The 16,817-nt window shown below is 70.1% G+C and overlaps 3 protein-coding genes across 5 annotated transcripts; 1 reads left to right on the forward strand and 2 right to left on the reverse strand.

The window, feature by feature from the left end:
- Nucleotides 1-137: 137 nt before the first annotated feature.
- ILK (integrin linked kinase) lies at nt 138-7,182 on the forward strand. Of its 3 annotated transcripts, none has more exons than XM_054202147.1 (13): nt 138-250; nt 1,737-1,836; nt 3,024-3,189; nt 3,462-3,557; nt 3,702-3,798; nt 3,908-3,991; nt 4,220-4,305; nt 4,625-4,734; nt 4,914-5,041; nt 5,316-5,437; nt 5,514-5,613; nt 5,697-5,827; nt 5,993-7,182. In XM_054202147.1, the coding sequence occupies exons 2-13, from the start codon at nt 1,748-1,750 to the stop codon at nt 6,140-6,142; spliced, it is 1,359 nt and encodes a 452-aa protein (XP_054058122.1). In that variant the 5' UTR covers nt 138-250; nt 1,737-1,747; the 3' UTR covers nt 6,143-7,182. The 3 variants fall into 3 exon arrangements, with proteins under 3 accessions (XP_054058122.1, XP_054058132.1, XP_054058113.1); XM_054202157.1 differs by lacking the exon at nt 138-250 and adding an exon at nt 393-415; XM_054202138.1 differs by lacking the exon at nt 138-250 and adding an exon at nt 744-1,144.
- Nucleotides 7,112-9,107, reverse strand: TAF10 (TATA-box binding protein associated factor 10). Its single transcript, XM_054202203.1, has 5 exons — nt 8,915-9,107; nt 8,293-8,450; nt 8,132-8,196; nt 7,908-8,022; nt 7,112-7,283 (listed from the first exon to the last, which is right to left on the reverse strand). Exons 1-5 carry the CDS (start codon nt 9,105-9,107, stop codon nt 7,194-7,196), a joined length of 621 nt encoding a protein of 206 aa, XP_054058178.1. The 3' UTR covers nt 7,112-7,193.
- Nucleotides 9,108-9,334: 227 nt separating this feature from the next.
- Nucleotides 9,335-16,817, reverse strand: TPP1 (tripeptidyl peptidase 1). Its single transcript, XM_054202125.1, has 13 exons — nt 16,752-16,817; nt 16,045-16,134; nt 15,836-15,975; nt 15,604-15,754; nt 14,937-15,058; nt 14,010-14,209; nt 13,544-13,742; nt 12,131-12,319; nt 11,883-11,955; nt 11,465-11,585; nt 10,135-10,293; nt 9,922-10,059; nt 9,335-9,517 (listed from the first exon to the last, which is right to left on the reverse strand). The coding sequence occupies exons 1-13, from the start codon at nt 16,760-16,762 to the stop codon at nt 9,377-9,379; spliced, it is 1,734 nt and encodes a 577-aa protein (XP_054058100.1). The 5' UTR covers nt 16,763-16,817; the 3' UTR covers nt 9,335-9,376.

Consider the following 16,817-nt stretch of genomic DNA (forward strand, 5'->3'; position numbering starts at 1 on the left):
GGTTCGCCCCGCCCCGCGCCCGGTGCCCCCCGCCCGCTGCCCCCCCCGGCCCTGCCCCCGGTGCCCCCCGCCCTCGCCGCGCCCGGATCCGCCCACGCTGCCCGCTGCCCCGTGCCCGGTGCCCGTTAGCGCCGCATCGTCGCCGGCGCGGCGGCAGCCGGCAGGGGGCGCTGTGCTTCGCCGGCCGGGGCGGGGCCAGCGCGCTGCCCCGCGCCCGCCGAGCCGCCGCCCTGCGCCGCCGCCGCAACCGGTAAGGGCGGCCGGGCCGGGCCGGGCCGGGCCCTGCGGGGACGGGGCTGCGGGGTGGCGCGGGGCGGGGCGGGCCGGGCCGGGCGCGGGGCCCGGGAAGGGCCGGGCTCGGCGCAGCGGGGTCGGAATGGGGCCGGCGCCGGGGCCGGCGGCCGCCGCGCTCGGGGTGCGCCGGGGCGGGCGAGGGGCCGGGGCCGGTGGGGCCTCGGGCGGGATGAGCCCCGGGGGCTGGGGGGGGGCCCTGCAGCTGGGGTCGGGGAGGAACCGGGGGGGCTCGGAGCGGGCTGAGTCTTCCCACTACGGGGCACTGGGAGCCGGGGGCGTCGAGGGTCCCCGCTCCCGGCCAGGGGGCGACGGGGGGGAGCCGGAGCGGTGACGGGAAGGGGGCAGCCCCGGGCCGAGCAGGAGCCGCGGCCGGGGGAGCGGAGGCGGCGGTGACAGCGGGGGGCGAGTCCCACGGGGCGGGGACGGGGGGGGTCGCTGGGGTCCCCCCGTCGCGGGGCAGCGCCGTCAGCCCCGCGGCTGGCGGGACCCGGAGGACCCGGGTCGGGGCGGCCGGGGCTGCTCCGTTCCCTGCAGCCGGGAGGTGCCGGGGCCGTGAGCCCCCTGCGGGGGTCGGGCCCTGAGGACGCTCCCCTGGGACCCTCACCTGGAGCATGCGACGCAGGGGGACCGGCTGTCCCGGGGGACCGGCAGTCCCGAGGGCCAGCAGCGAGTCCCAGTGTAGGGACCGTGCTGGGCCCGTCCTGGGCGGGGGTCCCGCCGCAGCTGGGCCGGTGCCAGGTTTAAGCCCTGACGTACACTGGGGACGTCATGCTCCGTCTGTCCCCGCACCGGCGCCGCGGGATGCGCCCAGGGCAGCCCCACGTCTCGGCATGGTGCCGCAGACCCCCAGGTACCCCCGTACCTGCCGGGCACGGCCCCGCGCTGCTTGTGGGGGGGGGCACAGCCTGGGGCCCGGAGAGGCCGCTGTTGTCGAGGGGTCAAAAATGGCACCGGGCTGCTCTTGAACTAGCCCTGGGCTGGGGTCTCTTGATGAGAGCGGGGGGAGAGGGGGAGGTTGTGGACCTCTGGGGTCCCGGTTTCCTGGGCGTGATGCTGTGCCGAGTTCGGCTGGGGATGGGGATGGGGGGGTCTGTGGAGCCCGGGGATCCCAGCAGGGTGGTGCTGGGTCCCCCCCGCAGTGCTGCTCCCTCCCTGGAGATGCGGGCCCCGGCTCTGGCTGGGCCCGCAGATAAAGGTGGTGGGTGCCAAATCTGCTTCCTGCGGCTGCTGCCGGCGCCCGTGACGCTGGAGTCCGCCACCAGCTTCCCCCTCTGCTGCGCGTCCAGCTCTGACCATGGTTTTCCGCCGGGCTCCTGTCCTCGCTCCCCCCGGGGAGACGCCGCAGCCGAGGGGAGGCTGTGGGGGGCCGCGTCCAGGCGTTGGGGCTGCGTGTGGGAGAGGGGGGCAGGGAGCCCTGTGTCCTTACCCGTCCCTCCCCACAGCACCACCCGCCATGGACGACATCTTCACGCAGTGCCGAGAGGGCAACGCGGTGGCCGTGCGCCTCTGGCTGGACAACACTGAGAACGACCTCAACCAGGGGTGAGCAGGAGGGGGCCCGGCCGCGCTGAGACCCCCGAGGTGCCGTCCCGGGCTCGGCTGTGCCCACGGGCCGAGGGCGCTGGACGGGGGCCGGGGCTGGTTTCCTCTCTGCCGGGCGTCCATCCCGGGGAAGCGGTGGGATTCGGCTCCTCCCCGCCGGAGGAAGTTACCGCATCGCTGAGGCATGAGGGCTGCACATCCTCCAGCCGCTTCCTCGGCCACCGACCCACCCAGGCGTCTCGGCCCGGGAGTGCTGGGGACCATCTCCCCGGCCCCAGGGTGGCTGGTGTGGCGGGGTGACCGCTTCCCGGTCCCCTCTCCCGGGACAGACGGCCGGGCTCTAACGGGAGGGCTGGGCACCGCCCTGGGGCCAGGAGTTGCGCAGGGTCCGCTGCCCCACATCTCCCCCCACCCCGTGTGGCCTGCCCCACATCTCCTCCCCACAGCACATCCCCTGCTCCCGCAGCCCCCCCGGGTGCCGGAGCGGCGTCCGGGCCAGACGCGAGGCTCAGAGCCACCATCGCCGCTGCGGGCTGGCCCAGCCGCCTCCCCGTGCCGCCGGTCCCCCGTCAGCCATGGCAGCCCCTCTGCTGAACCCCTGCAGGACCCGGGGCCTTCCCTTGGCCTTGGGCCACGTCTTTTGGTCCCCCCAGGAGGTCCCAGTCCCACAGAGCTGTCCCGGGCCCATGGCTCGTGCCAGAGGGACGGGGGGCCAGCTGGCACTCGCTGGACATTTTGGTGCCTGTGTAGCCAGGGTAGCCCAGCCTGCAGGGCCGGTGGCCAGCCAGGGGGCAGAGGGGGTCTGCCGTGTCGGGGGTGCAATGGCCCCCGCCTGCCGGTCCCTAATCTCCTTTTAAGGCCTGGCTGGTCGCCTCCTCCCTTACTTGGCCAGGCACCGCCGAGGGGGACGGGACGGGGACGGGGCGGGGGGACGGGATCCGGCTCTTGCCAGGTCTCTGTGATTCAGCCCTGGAGAAGATGGGATTTGGCCAGGGCCTCTGGGGCCCTCGTGGGGATGGCAGCGAGCGGGGGAGATGCTCAGCCTGTCCCCGTCGCCTCCGTGGCGCGCAGGGCCAGACCTGCTGCCGTTCTGGTAGCGCCCCGGCTACGCTCGGCCCTTCTCTCCCTGCCCGGCTGCGGTGGCAGGCGGCCGCCGCTTAGCAGAGCCGTCCTTGCCGCCTCCGCAGGGACGACCACGGCTTCAGCCCCCTGCACTGGGCCTGCCGCGAGGGCCGCTCCAATGTGGTGGACATGCTCATCATGCGGGGGGCACGCATCAACGTGATGAACCGCGGGGACGACACCCCCCTGCACCTGGCTGCCAGCCACGGCCACCGCGACATCGTGCAGAAGGTACCTGCCCCCCCCCGCCGCCCCTCTGTGCCCTGCCCAGCCCCACGGCAAACGGAGCGGGACCCCGTGCAGCCCCCCGGCCCTGTCTGCCCGGGACTCGCTCCCCACCGTCGCTTGTGGCTTCCTTGCCGTGACATTACTGCATCCTGGGCACCTCCAGCATCCCCAGGAGTGCCCAGCGTCCGTGCTGAGCCCCCCCCGACAGCAGCCCTCGGTGCTGGGGGTGGGGGGGACCCGCTCTGGGTTAACGGGGACCGTCCTCCTGCCCCCAGCTGATGCAGTTCAAAGCAGACATCAACGCCGTGAACGAGCACGGGAACACGCCTCTGCACTACGCCTGCTTCTGGGGCCACGACCAGGTGGCCGAGGTGAGTGGAAGCACTTGGAAGCGGGCAGGAGCCCAGGGAGGGGGCTGAGGGGACACGGGGAGGGACGAGGCAGGAGGCTGGGTGTGCAGGGAGAGGCTGAGAAGGGGCCGCCGAACCGCAGATGCTCCCTTTCCCCTCCTTCAGGACCTGGTGGGCAACGGGGCCTTGGTCAGCATTGCCAACAAATACGGCGAGACGCCCATCGACAAAGCCAAGACGCCGCTGCGAGAGGTCTTGAAAGGTAGGAGGGTCCCACCCGGACCCACAGCCCGGCTCCGGCTCCCGCTGCAGCCCCGCTCGGCCTCGGCAGGGTCCCCGCGTGTGCTGCCAACCCCCTTGTCCCTCCGCAGAGCGTGCCGAGAAGCTGGGCCAGAGCCTCACCAAGATCCCCTACAAGGACACCTTCTGGAAGGGCACGACCCGCACGCGTCCCAGTAAGGACGGAGCCCTCCTTGATGGGGACACCGGTGCAGGGGGGTCCCGGCTCTCCCGCGCGGTGGGGCGGGCTGCCGGGGGAGGGGGCAGTGGGTCCAAAGAGCGGAACCCCCTCACCGAAGGGGGTTCCTCGCGGGCACCCACCGGTGCCACCTCCCGCTGTGCTCGCAGGTGGGCGGCGGGAGGAAGGTCCGTGCAGCCACGGGCTGCGTCTCCTTCTCTTCCAGGAAACGGGACTCTCAACAAACTCGCTGGAATAGACTTCAAACAGCTGAGCTTGAGCCAAAAACTCAACGAGAACCAGTCAGGAGAGGTACGTAGGCCCATTGACCCCCCCGCCCCGGGACAGGGCGGCTGCGCCCATGCGGACCACCGCTCCCCCCGGCCCCTGGCCGGCCGCCGAGCGCAGAACTGGGGCGCAGTGGTGGGCTTCCACATCCCAGTGTGGGACCAGCCCGCGCGGAGAGAAAGCACCTGCCGGGACTGAAGGGCCGGGGTCCGCTCTCACGCTTTGTCGTAGTCGCCGTGGACCTGCCGGTCCCGCGGGCTCCGTGGTCCCCGCAGCCCTATGCGAGGGGCTGGGGGTCCGTGCGCCCCCCTCACAGCCCCTCTCCCCCACCTGGCTCCCGCAGCTGTGGAAGGGGCGCTGGCAAGGCAACGACATTGTCATCAAAATGCTGAAAATCCGGGACTGGACAACTCGGAAGAGCCGAGACTTCAACGAGGAGTACCCAAAGCTGCGGTGAGCGCCGGGGTGTGCCCCGGGGCAGCGTCATCCCTGGAGGGGCAGGAGCCCGACCGGGCTGTGGGCTCGTGTGGGAGCGGTGTCGGGGACGCCCCGGCGGGGGATGGAGGGCAGGAGGTGACGGGGGGGAGTGCGGGCAGCACCCGCTGATCTGGGGGCTGTGGCTTCTCTTGCAGGATCTTCTCTCACCCCAACGTGCTGCCGGTGCTGGGCGCCTGCCAGTCCCCCCCGGCGCCGCACCCCATCGTCATCAGCCACTGGATGCCCTACGGCTCCCTCTACAACGTGTTGCACGAGGGGACAAGTGAGTGCCGATGGCGGGGGACACACACACAGAGCTGGGGGGCAGAGGCACGTCTCCCCCTCCTCCGGGAGCTGCTTCTCCATGTGTTCGGGGGGTGGCGGGGGCCCCCCTGCTGCGACACCAGGGTGGGCGCGGGGTGAGCTCAGTCTGTGGTCCGCACGCCTTCCCCGCACCCCGTGTGCCGATACCACCCCCTTCCTTCCCCCACGCACGGCCGGTGACACGGCGCCACCGCCACCCCCCAGCTGACCCCCCCCTCCCTCCCTCCCTGCAGACTTTGTGGTGGACCAGATGCAGGCCGTGAAATTCGCCTTCGACATCGCGCGGGGCATGGCCTTCCTGCACACGCTGGAGCCCCTCATCCCGCGCCACCACCTCAACAGCCGCAGCGTCATGGTGAGTCCCGGCGTGGCGGGGGCCGGCCCTCCCTCCCGCGGGCTCCCCGCTGACCCACCCCTCTCCTCTCCCCCAGATCGACGACGACATGACGGCGCGGATCAGCATGGCTGACGTGAAGTTCTCCTTCCAGTGCCCGGGGAGGATGTACGCGCCGGCTTGGGTGGCGCCAGAAGGTGAGCGGCCGGTAGCCGGGTCCCTCCTGCTGCTCGGCCCCTTCCTCGCCCCCGCTCAGCCCCCCGCCCTGGGTTCCCTACAGCCTTGCAGAAGAAGCCAGAGGAGATTAACAGGCGCTCGGCCGACATGTGGAGCTTCGCCGTGCTGCTGTGGGAGCTGGTGACCCGCGAGGTGCCGTTCGCAGACTTGTCCAACATGGAGATAGGCATGAAGGTGAGGAGGGGCTGGGCACAACGTGCCGGCCTGGCCCGGCCCCGCCAGGGCACAGCGGGGCCTGAGCAGCCGGAGAGGGGCCGAGTCCCACCGCGGGAGCCCACCGGCGCTCCCCGTCCCACCGGGGGCCGGGTCCAGGTCTCTGATCCTGCCCCGTTCTCCCAGGTGGCCCTGGAGGGGTTGCGCCCAACCATCCCACCGGGCATCTCCCCACACATCTGCAAGCTGATGAAGATCTGCATGAACGAGGACCCAGCCAAGCGCCCCAAGTTTGACATGATCGTACCCATCCTGGAAAAGATGCAGGAGAAGTAGAGCGGGAGGCGCCTCCCCGCCAGCCGACGCTGCCACGCTTCCCTCCCCGCCACCCCCAAGTGCCTTCTTGCACCCCGGAGCCGAGGGAGAGCAGGGACTGTCCCTTCCCCCCCGAGCCAGCCACGGACACACGGTACAGACGGCGCTGCCCTCCCGGGAGCTGCTCTGCAGCCCCCAGACGCTGCAGCACCACATCGACGGCAGCGCCTCCTCCCTCCCCGGCAGCTTCGGGCAGAGACTGAGCAGGGGCCTGGCCGCGACCCTGCGCCGCCGGGACGGAGCTGTGGAGCCACCCCCCCGGCCTTTCCCGGTCCCCAGGCCCGAGCAGCTCACCCACCTCGCGGTCTCACGTCAGGCAGCGCCCCGTCCCGGTGCTCGCCCCTACCGTGGACGGCGGGGGTGACGCCCGGCACCACCCCAGCTTTGCGCTTCACTCTCTTTATCGTTTCCATCCAGCCCACGTGGAAAAGCCGCCAGCAGCTGAAATAAACGTTTGTAATGAAAACCGGCTGCTGGTGCAGGGGTGCGTGCGTGCACACAAAGGCGGGGGCTGCCCGACCCTCCGCCGAGCCCTCGGCTCCGGGTCTGCGCCTGCACCAACCCTCCTCCCGTGACCGGAGCAGGGCGGGGGGGGGGTGTTCTGACAGCAGCCCCCCTCCAGAGAGAAGGCCCCGGGTGTCTGCAGGGCCCCCCGGCGTCGCTCTGAGGATGGCAGGAATGCTTGGGAGGAAGATGAGAAGGGTGGAGCGGTCCTTTTCCCACTGCCCCCCTTTCCATCAGCTTCCTGAGGCAGGGCTGAGCCCTCCTGGGAACGGCACAAAGTGCAACTAAGGCCCCACAACCGCCCCCTCTCCGCACCGGCCTCTCAAAGGCCGGCACTAACAGGTTTTCTGCGGGCGCAGCGAAGAGAGAGGCCCCAGCAGGGCCGTTCCGCTCGCCGGCGGGGTGTCAGCACAGGAGATAAGATGCTTTTCCACCAAAAAAACCTACTCAGCTGTTTAATGGCACAGAAGCGACCCTAAAAAAGTTCCCACTAACAATCCCTCAGTCTTTATGTGAAGTAATGTGGCTTTTTCACGTTGATGCCGTATTCTGCAAGTGCTGGTGTCAGGTCCTCCATGGTCAGCGTGTACTTCTTATCCTGAGGGGACAAGGAGTAGCGTCAGTCACGGGGGGGGGACAATCCGAGCGCCCGGGCGTTCCGCAAAACCTTGCGGCTTTAAGACTTTCCCCCTACGAGATGCGGTGCCCGGTGCACGCGCAATTCCCCCAAGCGCCGGGCGCTTCGCTCGCTCTGTGCCCTCGGCCGCTCAACGGGGCAGAAACGCGCCAAGCATTACTCAACGCCATCAAGATAAATTACATCGCCCTCGTGAGGCCCCGAACCGCAAGCAGACGGTGACTGGGAGAATTCCCAGAAACCGCTGCCGCGCGCTGGCTCCCCGTTTGGTTCTTCTCTAAACCCCTGAGCTCTGGCTGCTGCCGGAGGGAGGACGTGGGGCTACCTGGCCCTCGGAGGTGCAGCCACTCGCACGTCCCTGTGAAGCGACCAAAGCCCGTTCCAGGAATTCCGCTGCCCAAGGCAGGCATATTCCACCTCATTTTCCCATCAGCAGAACCCGAGCTCAGCACGCGCGTTGGCCCTTCAGGAGCACAACAGGTCTAAGAGCTTCTACAACCCACGGCCCCGCGGCCAGTTTGCCTGGGTGCAGCCCCGGAGAGGCCGGTCCCCTCGTCCCGGTGGCCGCTCCTGTCCTTCCCTCACCTTGCTCTTGTTGCGGGAGCTGCCCGAGGCCGTTCCCTTCATCTTGCAGTGCTGCAACGCGTCGTTGGCGATGTCCGAGATGAACTTCTGCGCGGCCAGCGAGATCAAGCGAATGCTGCCAGCAAGGAAAGGTGTGCGGGGAGGGGGGGGGTGTTCAGACACCGAGGGACTCCTGTCCCTGGGGCCTCGCTGTGCCCCCCCCCCAACTCCCCGCTGCCACTCACATGCGCGGATCAGAGGCCTCGAATCCTGCCCGGTTGAGGTAATACCCCGTGACGGCATCCGGGATCTGCACCAGAGAGAAGTTGGGGGAGCTGGGTGTCCCCATGTGCCCACGTCCCCACACCCGGAGCGCGGCCCCCGCCCCCCCCCCACCCCGCCTCACCGTGGGGGTGTAATCTTCCAGCTGCATCAGGAAGTCCACCAGCGGCGTGGTGGAGACCACCGGCTTCACGTCCCCGTTGGCCGCGCTGGGTGGCACGTAGACCCCGTTGGACATGGCCCCTTCGGGGGGGGCTGCGGCCACCGCTGCCGAGACGGGCGCTGCGGGCACGGGGCGATCAGCGGGGCAATACCCCGGCCCCCCCGCCGGGACTTCGGTCTCCACAGGTTCCCCCGGGATCAGCGAGCTGCCGTCCCAGACCCGCCCCCCCCGGGACCCTGGTCCTCACGGTCCCCCCAGCCCAGGACCCCGGTCCCCACGGCACCCCACCCGAGATCAGCAGCCCGCCGTCCCGGTGGTCCCGTCCCCCTCCCCGGGAGCCTGGTCCCCACGGCCTGCTCCTCCGGGATCAGTGGGCCGCCGTCCCAGGCCCCCCAAGCCGGGACCCTGATCCCCACGGCCCCGCCCCGGACCTCGCTGTCCCCGCCCCGCCCCTGCCGGGACCCCCCGGGATCCCACCGCCACGGCGCCCCGCACCCCCGGCCGGACGGGCTCGGTGCCCGCGCTCGGGCCGCGCACCCCGCGGGAACCCCCCGGTGCGTGTGTCCGGCCCACCCGCGCTCACCGGGCCCCCTCCCGCCGGCCGCGCCGCCCTCGGTTCCCCGCGCCGCGCCGCCCGCCGCTCCCGGGGGCGCCCCGGGGACGCCGCTGCCGCCGGCGGCCGGGCTGGGCTTGTTGTCGCCGGCGGGGGCGGGGGGGGGCGGCGCGGGGGCGGCGGGGGCCGCCGTGGGTGGCTCGGCCTCGCCGCTGCCGCTCATCGCCCGCCGCCGCGCGACACCGGCCGCCGCCTGCCCCGCGCCTGCGCGCGGCGGACCCTCCCATTGGCCCCGCGCAGCCCCGCCCCGCCCCCCGCGCCACCCCATTGGCCCCGCACCTCCCCGCCCCGTCCAATGGGTCCCGAACCTCCCCGTCCCACTGGCCCCGCCCCGCCCCATTGGCCCCGCGCAGCCCCGCCCCCTCCAGCGGCGCAGACGGAGACGGGACGGGCGGGACCACGCCGTTTATTGGCTCCGCCCCCGCCCCGGTGTCATGGCGGCAGCAGCGCCCGCAGCAGCCCCGGGAAGTTGGGCGTCCCCCAGCCGGTAACCGGGTCCCAGGCGGGGCCGGCGCAGAAGCCCTGTCCCTGCACGGTACCGTCCAGGCAGGAGAGGTGGCAGCCCTGCGTCACCTGCGGGGACAGGACGCGGCATGGCGGGGGGGGCTCCCCCCGCCCACACCCCCCCGCAGCCCTCGGTGGGACAGGAACCCCCCCCCACGGGAGCCAAACCCGCGGGAGAACCCCCAGGCACCCCCCGCGGCAAGGGCCGCCCCTTCCCCGGCCCCCCGACCGCCCCTGCAGCAAGGGGACCCGTCCCACGCAGCCCCGGGAAGGGCCACAGGGGCCCCCAGACACCCCTCTGGCAGGAAGGCCACGCGGACCCCCCTCCCGACACCCCCCTCGCCCCCCAGCAGGACGCTGGCACCGGGTCCCGCCCCAGCAGGAGACGGGGCTTCCCTGCCGGCACCCACCCATCCGCGCCCACCCAGCCGCTCGGGGCACCCCAGCCCCGCGGCACCCCCAGCCCCACTCACGTCGTAGATGGCCGCGTCGTGCCCCTGCTCCTGCAGCTGGTAGAGCGCAGGGTTGAGGAAGCCCAGGGGGGGCAGCCCCCGCTGCAGCCGCCGGTCATTGATGAGGGCCACCATGCCCCCCACCACGGGGGTGGACGCCTGCGGGAGACAACAAACGCCTCAGCACCCGGCCACTCGGCCACCGCGGGGCCGGCACAGGGCTGTCCTCCTCACCGACGTCCCCGACACCCAGGGCAGCGGGATGCGGTTTGTCACCACCCAGTAGTTGTCGGAGAGGGCGGACAGGTCGGGGTAGGCACGGCCGGTGCTGTTGTAGTAGGAACTGGGAGGCAGCTTCGAGGCCGAGCGGAAGAAACGCCGCACTGCAGCAGCCTGGGGAGAGACGAGACCATGGGATCAGAGAAGGGTTTGGGTGGGAAGGGATCCTAAAGCCCATCCACACCCTGGGACGATGCTCCTGGGGCAGGACAGTCACTGACACCTCCCTGGCAGCAAAACACCCTCCAACAACGACCCTCCTGGCCTGCTCGAGAGCACAGCAGGACAGAGCTGCTCTTCAGTGGGCGCATTTCATAGAATCACAGAATGGTTTGGGTGGGAAAGGACCTTAAAGGCCACCCAGTGCCACCCCCTGCCCTGGGCAGGGACACCTCCCACCAGCCCAGCTTGCTCCAAGCCCCGGCCAACCTGGCCTTGAACCCCTCCAGGGATGGGGCAGCCACAGCTTCTCTGGGCAACCTGGGCCAGGGGCTCACCGCCCTCACAGCCAAGAATTTCTGCCCGAGATCTCAGCTCAGTCTCCCCTCTTGCAGTGGAAACCCCTTCCCCCTCGTCCCATGGCTCCCCTCCCTCATCCAGAGTCCCTCCCCAGCTTTCCTGGAGCCCCTTGAGGGACTGGAAGGGGCTCCAAGGTCTCCCCGGAGCCTTCTCTTCTCTTCTCCAGGCTGAACCCCCCCAACTCTCTCAGCCCATCCTCCCAGCAGAGGGGCTCCAGCCCTTGGATCATCTCCGGGGCCTCCTCTGGCCCCGCTCCAGCAGCTCCGTGTCTCTCCTGTGCTGAGGCCCCAGAGCTGGAGGCAGCACTGCAGGGGGGTCTCCCCCGAGCGGAGCAGAGGGGCAGAATCCCCCCCTCGCCCTGCTGCCCACGCTGCTGGGGATGCAGCCCAGGCTGCGGGGGGTTTCTGGGCTGCCCGTGCACGGTGCCGGCTCACGGCCAGCTTTTTCCCCCCCCCAGCACCCCCAAGTCCTTCTTGACAGAGCTGCTCTCCATCCCTCCATCCCCAGCTTGGGCTGGCACTGGGGGTTGCCCCCACCCAGGTGCAGGACTCTGCATGTGGCCTGGTTGCCCCCCCTGAGCTTCTCACAGGCCCGTAAGGAGCAGGACGTGTTGCTGCTGGACCTTGTCCCTGTTCACCTCCGGCCCTGGCCTGCAGCCCCCGGGGCTGCCTGAGCCCCCCACAACCCCTTGTCACCCCCACGAAGGCCCACGCAGCCCCCGACCGCGCCGCAGCCCCGGGATCCGACAGCGCCGACCCCTCCTCACCTGGTAACCGGGCATGGGGAAGATGTTGCTGAAGCCCCCCCCGCTAATGTAATCCGTCACCTCTGCGGTCACCAGGAAGGGGTTCTTGAAGGACGTTCCGCCCACGGTGGTGACGTAGGGACTGGGGGGACAGGAGTGCACACGACTGCCCAGGGCCGCAGCGGCACCCCATGCAGCGCCCTCCCCCCGCTGAGGAGCTGCACCCCCAGCTCCGCGGTCTGGGGGCATCCCCAGCCTCAATGGAGGAGCGACCCTTGGAGTCCCCCAAAGGGGCTCCAAACCCGCTGGGGGCAGCGGTGGCCCCCGGCTGGGGCTCGAAGCGCCGTCAGCAGCCCTGGGCTGGGGCGAGGCGCAGCAGCCAGCGCTGCCCGGACCCTCAGGCCGACGCAAGGACCCCGGTTCTCCTCCCCACACCCACCTGGATGCCGGAAAGCTGGGCCGGAAAGTGTGGTTCCCACCGGGCACCCTTCTGCACCCAGCGCCGTCGTCACCTGCCAAGAGAGACGGGGCAATCCCGCATCCGCGCTGCCCCGCGACCACCAAACGCTGCCGGGAGACCCGGGGGAAGGGCTCTCTCCACCCCCAAGGCTGGGTGGCGGAGGCAGAGCGGCCCCGTCGGGTGGTGAGTGCGGGGGTTCCCCACCCTGCTGGGACCCCCGCTGGTACCTGAGGCAAAGAGGATGGTCAAGCCCCGGGCAGCCGCCTTCATGAACTCCACGTTCACGCGCTCCATGTAGGCTCGCGACAGGCTGTCCTCGTCGTCCCCGTAGCTCACCGAGTGCACCCACGGCAGCGATGACATGTTGCTGAGCAGCAGCAGCCAGGCCAGGAAGGGCTCCTGGCTCTCGTGCCTCCCTGCAGGGACACAGCGGTGGCGGGTTCAGCTCCTCCGGGCTTGAGGGAAAGCGGGGGCAGCATCGGGGGGGGGACACGACCATGCCTCGACAGCACCACGAGCAGCAGGAGCTGAAGGTCCTCCAGCTCCTGCCCTGCCTACGGAGAGCAGATCCACAGCATGGCTGATTTTGGGGATCCTCATGGTGGATGGCACCAAGCTCCGGCTCCGACAGAGCGTCTGGCGAAAGGGTCACCCCGAACCCCAGAGCGGGGGGGGCTACACTCATCCAACACCTTCTCCGAGCCCGTCGCAGGGCTGTAGCCACCCTTGGCATCCTTGGCACTCCGAGACCCAGCCCAGCCTTGGCCCCTCTGCCCCTAACAGTGGGTCCCGGAGCAGTTTGACGGACGTTCCACCTCCATCTGCCGAGGTCCCTTCCTGCCCCTCATCGCCCTCCACGAGGCGGGGAGAGCGGAGCCCCAGCCACCCCCTTCTCACTCTCGGTGGCTCACGTAACCGCCCGTCTCCGCACCCTTTCCCCATCGTAACCGCAGGGAAGAGGTGGAGGTTAACGTGGAGCCGTGCCCGCCTTCACCACCAGCAGGGCAGAGCCGGCCGTCCTAAGGGCGCTGCGTCTCCTGCTCTGCCAGTTTCTCACCCGGGACAGGTGACACTCCGTCCGGCAGCACCGCAGCCACGTTTGCGCGGGCTGTTGTGCCACCTTGTTTTCTTAAAACCGCCCTGCCCTCCTTCACTCACTCGACTGGTGGATTCGCGGCTGAGAGATCAGCTTCAACCCCAAAGAAGCAGGAAAAAAAACTTAAAAAGACAAGAGTTGCTGCGCTCTCCCTCTGTGGAAAGGCGGCCAGTGGGGCGACAGCTTCACGCTGTGCCGTCGAGGCGCGGAAATCCCTGCTACGGGATGCTCGGGATGCTGGAATTTCACGGGGGCTCAAAAGCATCTACACAAATCCATGGAGAACAACTTCCCTACGAGCTATGAGAAACCAGCATCAGCTCCAACTTCGGAATCCCACAAGGTACGTGCCCCTAATAGCTGGGAAAGCATTCTGGGATGTAGCAGAGCCGGCGTGCCGTCCCTGTACGCCCCGCCAGGCGTTCCCCTCTGACGGACGGCGGACGGACCCAGTACAGCCATTTTTTGCAGGGAGGAAGCGTTTCCCTAAGCAGCAGCAGGTCACGGGAGCAGTCACAGGACAGCTCTGGAGGGGGATCAGTACCTGCGTTGCTGAAGACCCACGTGGAGATGTTGGCACCCGTGCTCATGATGTATTCCACGTCCAGACTGGCCTCCAGCCCAGCCTTGCCCGTGCCCTGGTGCCCGACCACGTGGTCAACTTGAGAGCGGTGGCCAAAGCTGCTGCCAAAGAGCTGCATGAACTCAGCCAGGTCAGCCTGGTGGAAATACTGTTCCAAGAACTGGGGGGACAAGGAATGGACAAGTTTGTTCTCATTTTCTCTTGAAAAAAAAAAACAAAAACCAAAACCAACAAGGTAAGTTTTTTCTCCCGACTTAGAAAGTTGGCCCAGCGTGGGTCTGTGAAATGCTAGCCCAGCAGGTGTTCCCACCGGCCACTGAGGAACCCCCACAGTTGTCATGGGACCACCAGAGCAGCAAAGTGCTGGCGGAGCACCAATGTGTGGAATTCCTACAGGCCTCTGACCTGGATCGGCTCTGTCAGTTACCTGGGCACAGGCCTGGCTGTTGTTGGGCAGCAGCCCGACGTCTCCTCCCGTCATGTTGTATCTCTTACGGATGATGGACGGTGTCACGCCCAGGTGGAAACCTGCTCTCCCTCCATAGTGCTGCCTTCTCTCCACTTCCTTCTTGGCCCAGGCTCTGCTGACCGCCTTCCTCTCCGCAGGGAACCGGTGCAGGCCACCCACTGGTGCACAAGAAGGAAAAGAAGGAGCTGTTGGGGCCCAGAGCTCCGGGAGGACAGTACTATGGCCCCTTGGCTCCCTGTCACCATCCCGACTCAGGCTTCATGTCCGCAGCATGGGGGAGCCCGTCCCCAGCACCGCCCGCCCCCCCGGCGCGGCACAGGAGGTGGGAAGTGCTCCCTCAGCTTCCTCGCCGCTCCTCGCCGACGTTCCCAGGCCATACAGCTCAGTGTCCCCACTGCCAGGACACTGCCGCAGCCTGGCACCCCTCTGCTCTCCCGGGGGAGCGGCCGCGGGAGCCCACCCGAAAGGGACTGACGGGCGGCTGCCCCCGCGCTCTCCGCAGGGAGCGCCCAGGACGCAGAGCACCAGTGAGAACCACTTTGGATCCTGCCTGTCCACATGGCAGAATGGTTTGGGTGGGAAGGGACCTTCAAAGGTCATCTAGTCCAACCCCCCTGGAACGAGCAGGGACATCTTCAATGAGATCAGGTTGCTCAGGGTCCCGTCCAACCTGGCCTGGAATGTGTCCAGGGATGGGGCAGCCACAGCCTCGGGGTGTGGGGGGGTGGGGTCTGGGGGCAGCCGGGACCATGGCGGGAGGACCTGCCACACCGTCCTCCGGAGCACCGAGGTGGCCAGTCCTGGCTGCCCAGTGCCTAACGTCCCACCCGCACCCCAGGCCGTGAGGGCTCTGGGCAGCGTCAGCTCCCCCCATGTCGGACGTACCGAAGTCGACGTGCTCCGCCAGCTCCTCGGGGACAGCGTAGGGGAACGGGGAGCGCAGAACGCTGCGCTGGCCCTTCACGTACCGGTGGAACTCAGCCCCTGGCAGGAGGCTCTCGGCCGTGCTGCAACACAGGGACAGACGCCACGCGAGGATCCGCGCCGCCGGGACAGCCGTCAGCCATACGTCCAGCATGGCCGTGCTCTGCCCTGCCTCACGCACCCTTCCCACCCCGCTTGCCGCTGGGACGAGCCGAGGACGAGCTCCGCTTCCCACCAGCACAGCCGACCTTGGAAAGCAAAGAGCCCCTTCCATACTCGACCAATTCCCATCACTGAACTGAACCGGAGCTCTGATGCTGCAGGGTTCCCCGCGACTCCACCCCCGCTCCTCCAGACGGGGACTCTGCGGTCCCACAGAAGGCGAGAGGAGGTGCGGGGCCGGCCCAAGCACCTCATGGATATGCATGCCTTATTCCCAGTACTCCGGACCACCGGCGGTGACTCCCCCCAGCACCGGGAGCAGGCACGCAGGCAGCTCTTGGCTGCGGAGCCCTCGCAGCCCAGGCAAAGCCCGGGGACAGGCCGGTGCAGGGGCAGGGTCTGGCTTCTCCTGTCGGCGGGACAGGCACGGCCACGGCAGCGGGGCCCAGCCGCACCCAGGGCTCACCTCGCCGGCATCTGGCACTCCAGGAAATCGAGGGTGGCAACGGTCCTGCAGCTCTCAACACCGTGGCCCTGCAGCCACTTCAGCACCACCATGAGCGTGGCCGGGGAGGGCTGGATGAGGTCCTGCACCTGCTCCAGGGACAGGTACCTGCCTGCGAGGCACAGAGAGGGTCAGAGCACCCCATCTGCCGGGCACCATGGGGCCTGGCAGGGCTCAGGCACACAGTCGTTACCGTATCGCGGCGAGTGGGGGTCCGAGACGGCATCGACGAGCTGGGCCAGGCGCCCTGTGCCTTGCTGCCGGAGGGCGAAGGTCAGCTGCACTTGGTGTCCGGGGCTCACACGGCCGGCGTGGGCCCAGCCGGGGGGCACGCTGCAGGCAGGCTGTGAGGGGCGGGCGGGCACCGGCGCCCCGTCCCGTCCCGCCGGCCCCGGCACCTACCGGAACGGCTGGTCCCGCTCCAGGGCCAGGCCCGCGGCGCAGCTCCAGGCGGCCGCACACAGCACCAGCACGGCGGGGACCCCCCGGCACCTGACACGGGATGTCAGGGGGGAGCGCACGGCACGGCCCCGGGGCCACCAGGGAAACCCGGGGACGGCCAGTGCCTGCCCGACCCCCCCAGGCCCCGTCACCCCTGGGCTGGGGAGCCCCGGCTGACCCCCGCCTCAGTCCCCGATACCCCCGGTCCCGGGGAGCCCCGGCTGACCCCCCCTCGGCCCCCCCGCTCCCTGTCACCCCTGGGCCAGTGAGCCCCGCTTATCCCCCCCAGCCCCCATCACCTCCGGGCCCGGGGAGCCCGCCTCCGGTCCCTGTCGGCCCCAGGCCCGGGAGCCCCGCCTGGTCCCCCTGAGCCCCTCCAGTCCCTGTCGGCCCCAGGCCCGGGAGCCCGCCCGATCCCTCCCAGCCTCCGTTACCCCCGCTCCGGGGAGCCCCGCCTGAGCCCCCCCCCCCCCCGGGTCCTCCCGCTCCCCGTTATCCCCGCTCCGGGGAGCCCCGCCTGACCCCCCCCGGGTCCCCCCGCTCCCCGTTACCCCCGCTCCGGGAAGCCGCGCCTGACCCCCCCCCCCCACGTCCCCCCGCCCCCCGTTACCCCCGGTCCGGGGAGCCCCGCCTGAACCCCCCCCCCGGGTCCCCCCGCTCCCCGTTACCCCCGCGCCATCCCGCCGCCTCCCGCCGCAGCGCCCGATCACGTGAGCGGGCGCATGATTCCCGGT

This window comes from Rissa tridactyla, chromosome 1 (genome assembly GCF_028500815.1).
Source record: "Rissa tridactyla isolate bRisTri1 chromosome 1, bRisTri1.patW.cur.20221130, whole genome shotgun sequence".
In the NCBI taxonomy this organism is placed as follows: domain Eukaryota; kingdom Metazoa; phylum Chordata; class Aves; order Charadriiformes; family Laridae; genus Rissa; species Rissa tridactyla.

Bases quoted from the DNA above. Each gene is read 5' to 3' on its own strand.
- ILK (XM_054202138.1), top strand. From the start codon at position 1,063: ATGCTCCGTCTGTCCCCGCACCGGCGCCGCGGGATGCGCCCAGGGCAG. The intron at 3,558-3,701 runs GTGAGTGGAAGC...CCCCTCCTTCAG, and splicing joins GCCACGACCAGGTGGCCGAG to GACCTGGTGGGCAACGGGGC. The intron at 5,042-5,315 runs GTGAGTGCCGAT...CCCTCCCTGCAG, and splicing joins CGTGTTGCACGAGGGGACAA to ACTTTGTGGTGGACCAGATG.
- TAF10 (XM_054202203.1), bottom strand. From the start codon at position 9,107: ATGAGCGGCAGCGGCGAGGCCGAGCCACCCACGGCGGCCCCCGCCGCC. The intron at 8,451-8,914 runs GTGAGCGCGGGT...CCGTGCCCGCAG, and splicing joins GGCCGGCGGGAGGGGGCCCG to CGCCCGTCTCGGCAGCGGTG. The intron at 8,023-8,131 runs GTGAGTGGCAGC...CCTTGCTGGCAG, and splicing joins GAGGCCTCTGATCCGCGCAT to CATTCGCTTGATCTCGCTGG.
- TPP1 (XM_054202125.1), bottom strand. The intron at 12,320-13,543 runs GTACTGATCCCC...GTGTCCCTGCAG, and splicing joins GTGGGTCTTCAGCAACGCAG to GGAGGCACGAGAGCCAGGAG. The intron at 9,518-9,921 runs GTGAGTGGGGCT...CTGTCCCCGCAG, and splicing joins ACGACGCGGCCATCTACGAC to GTGACGCAGGGCTGCCACCT.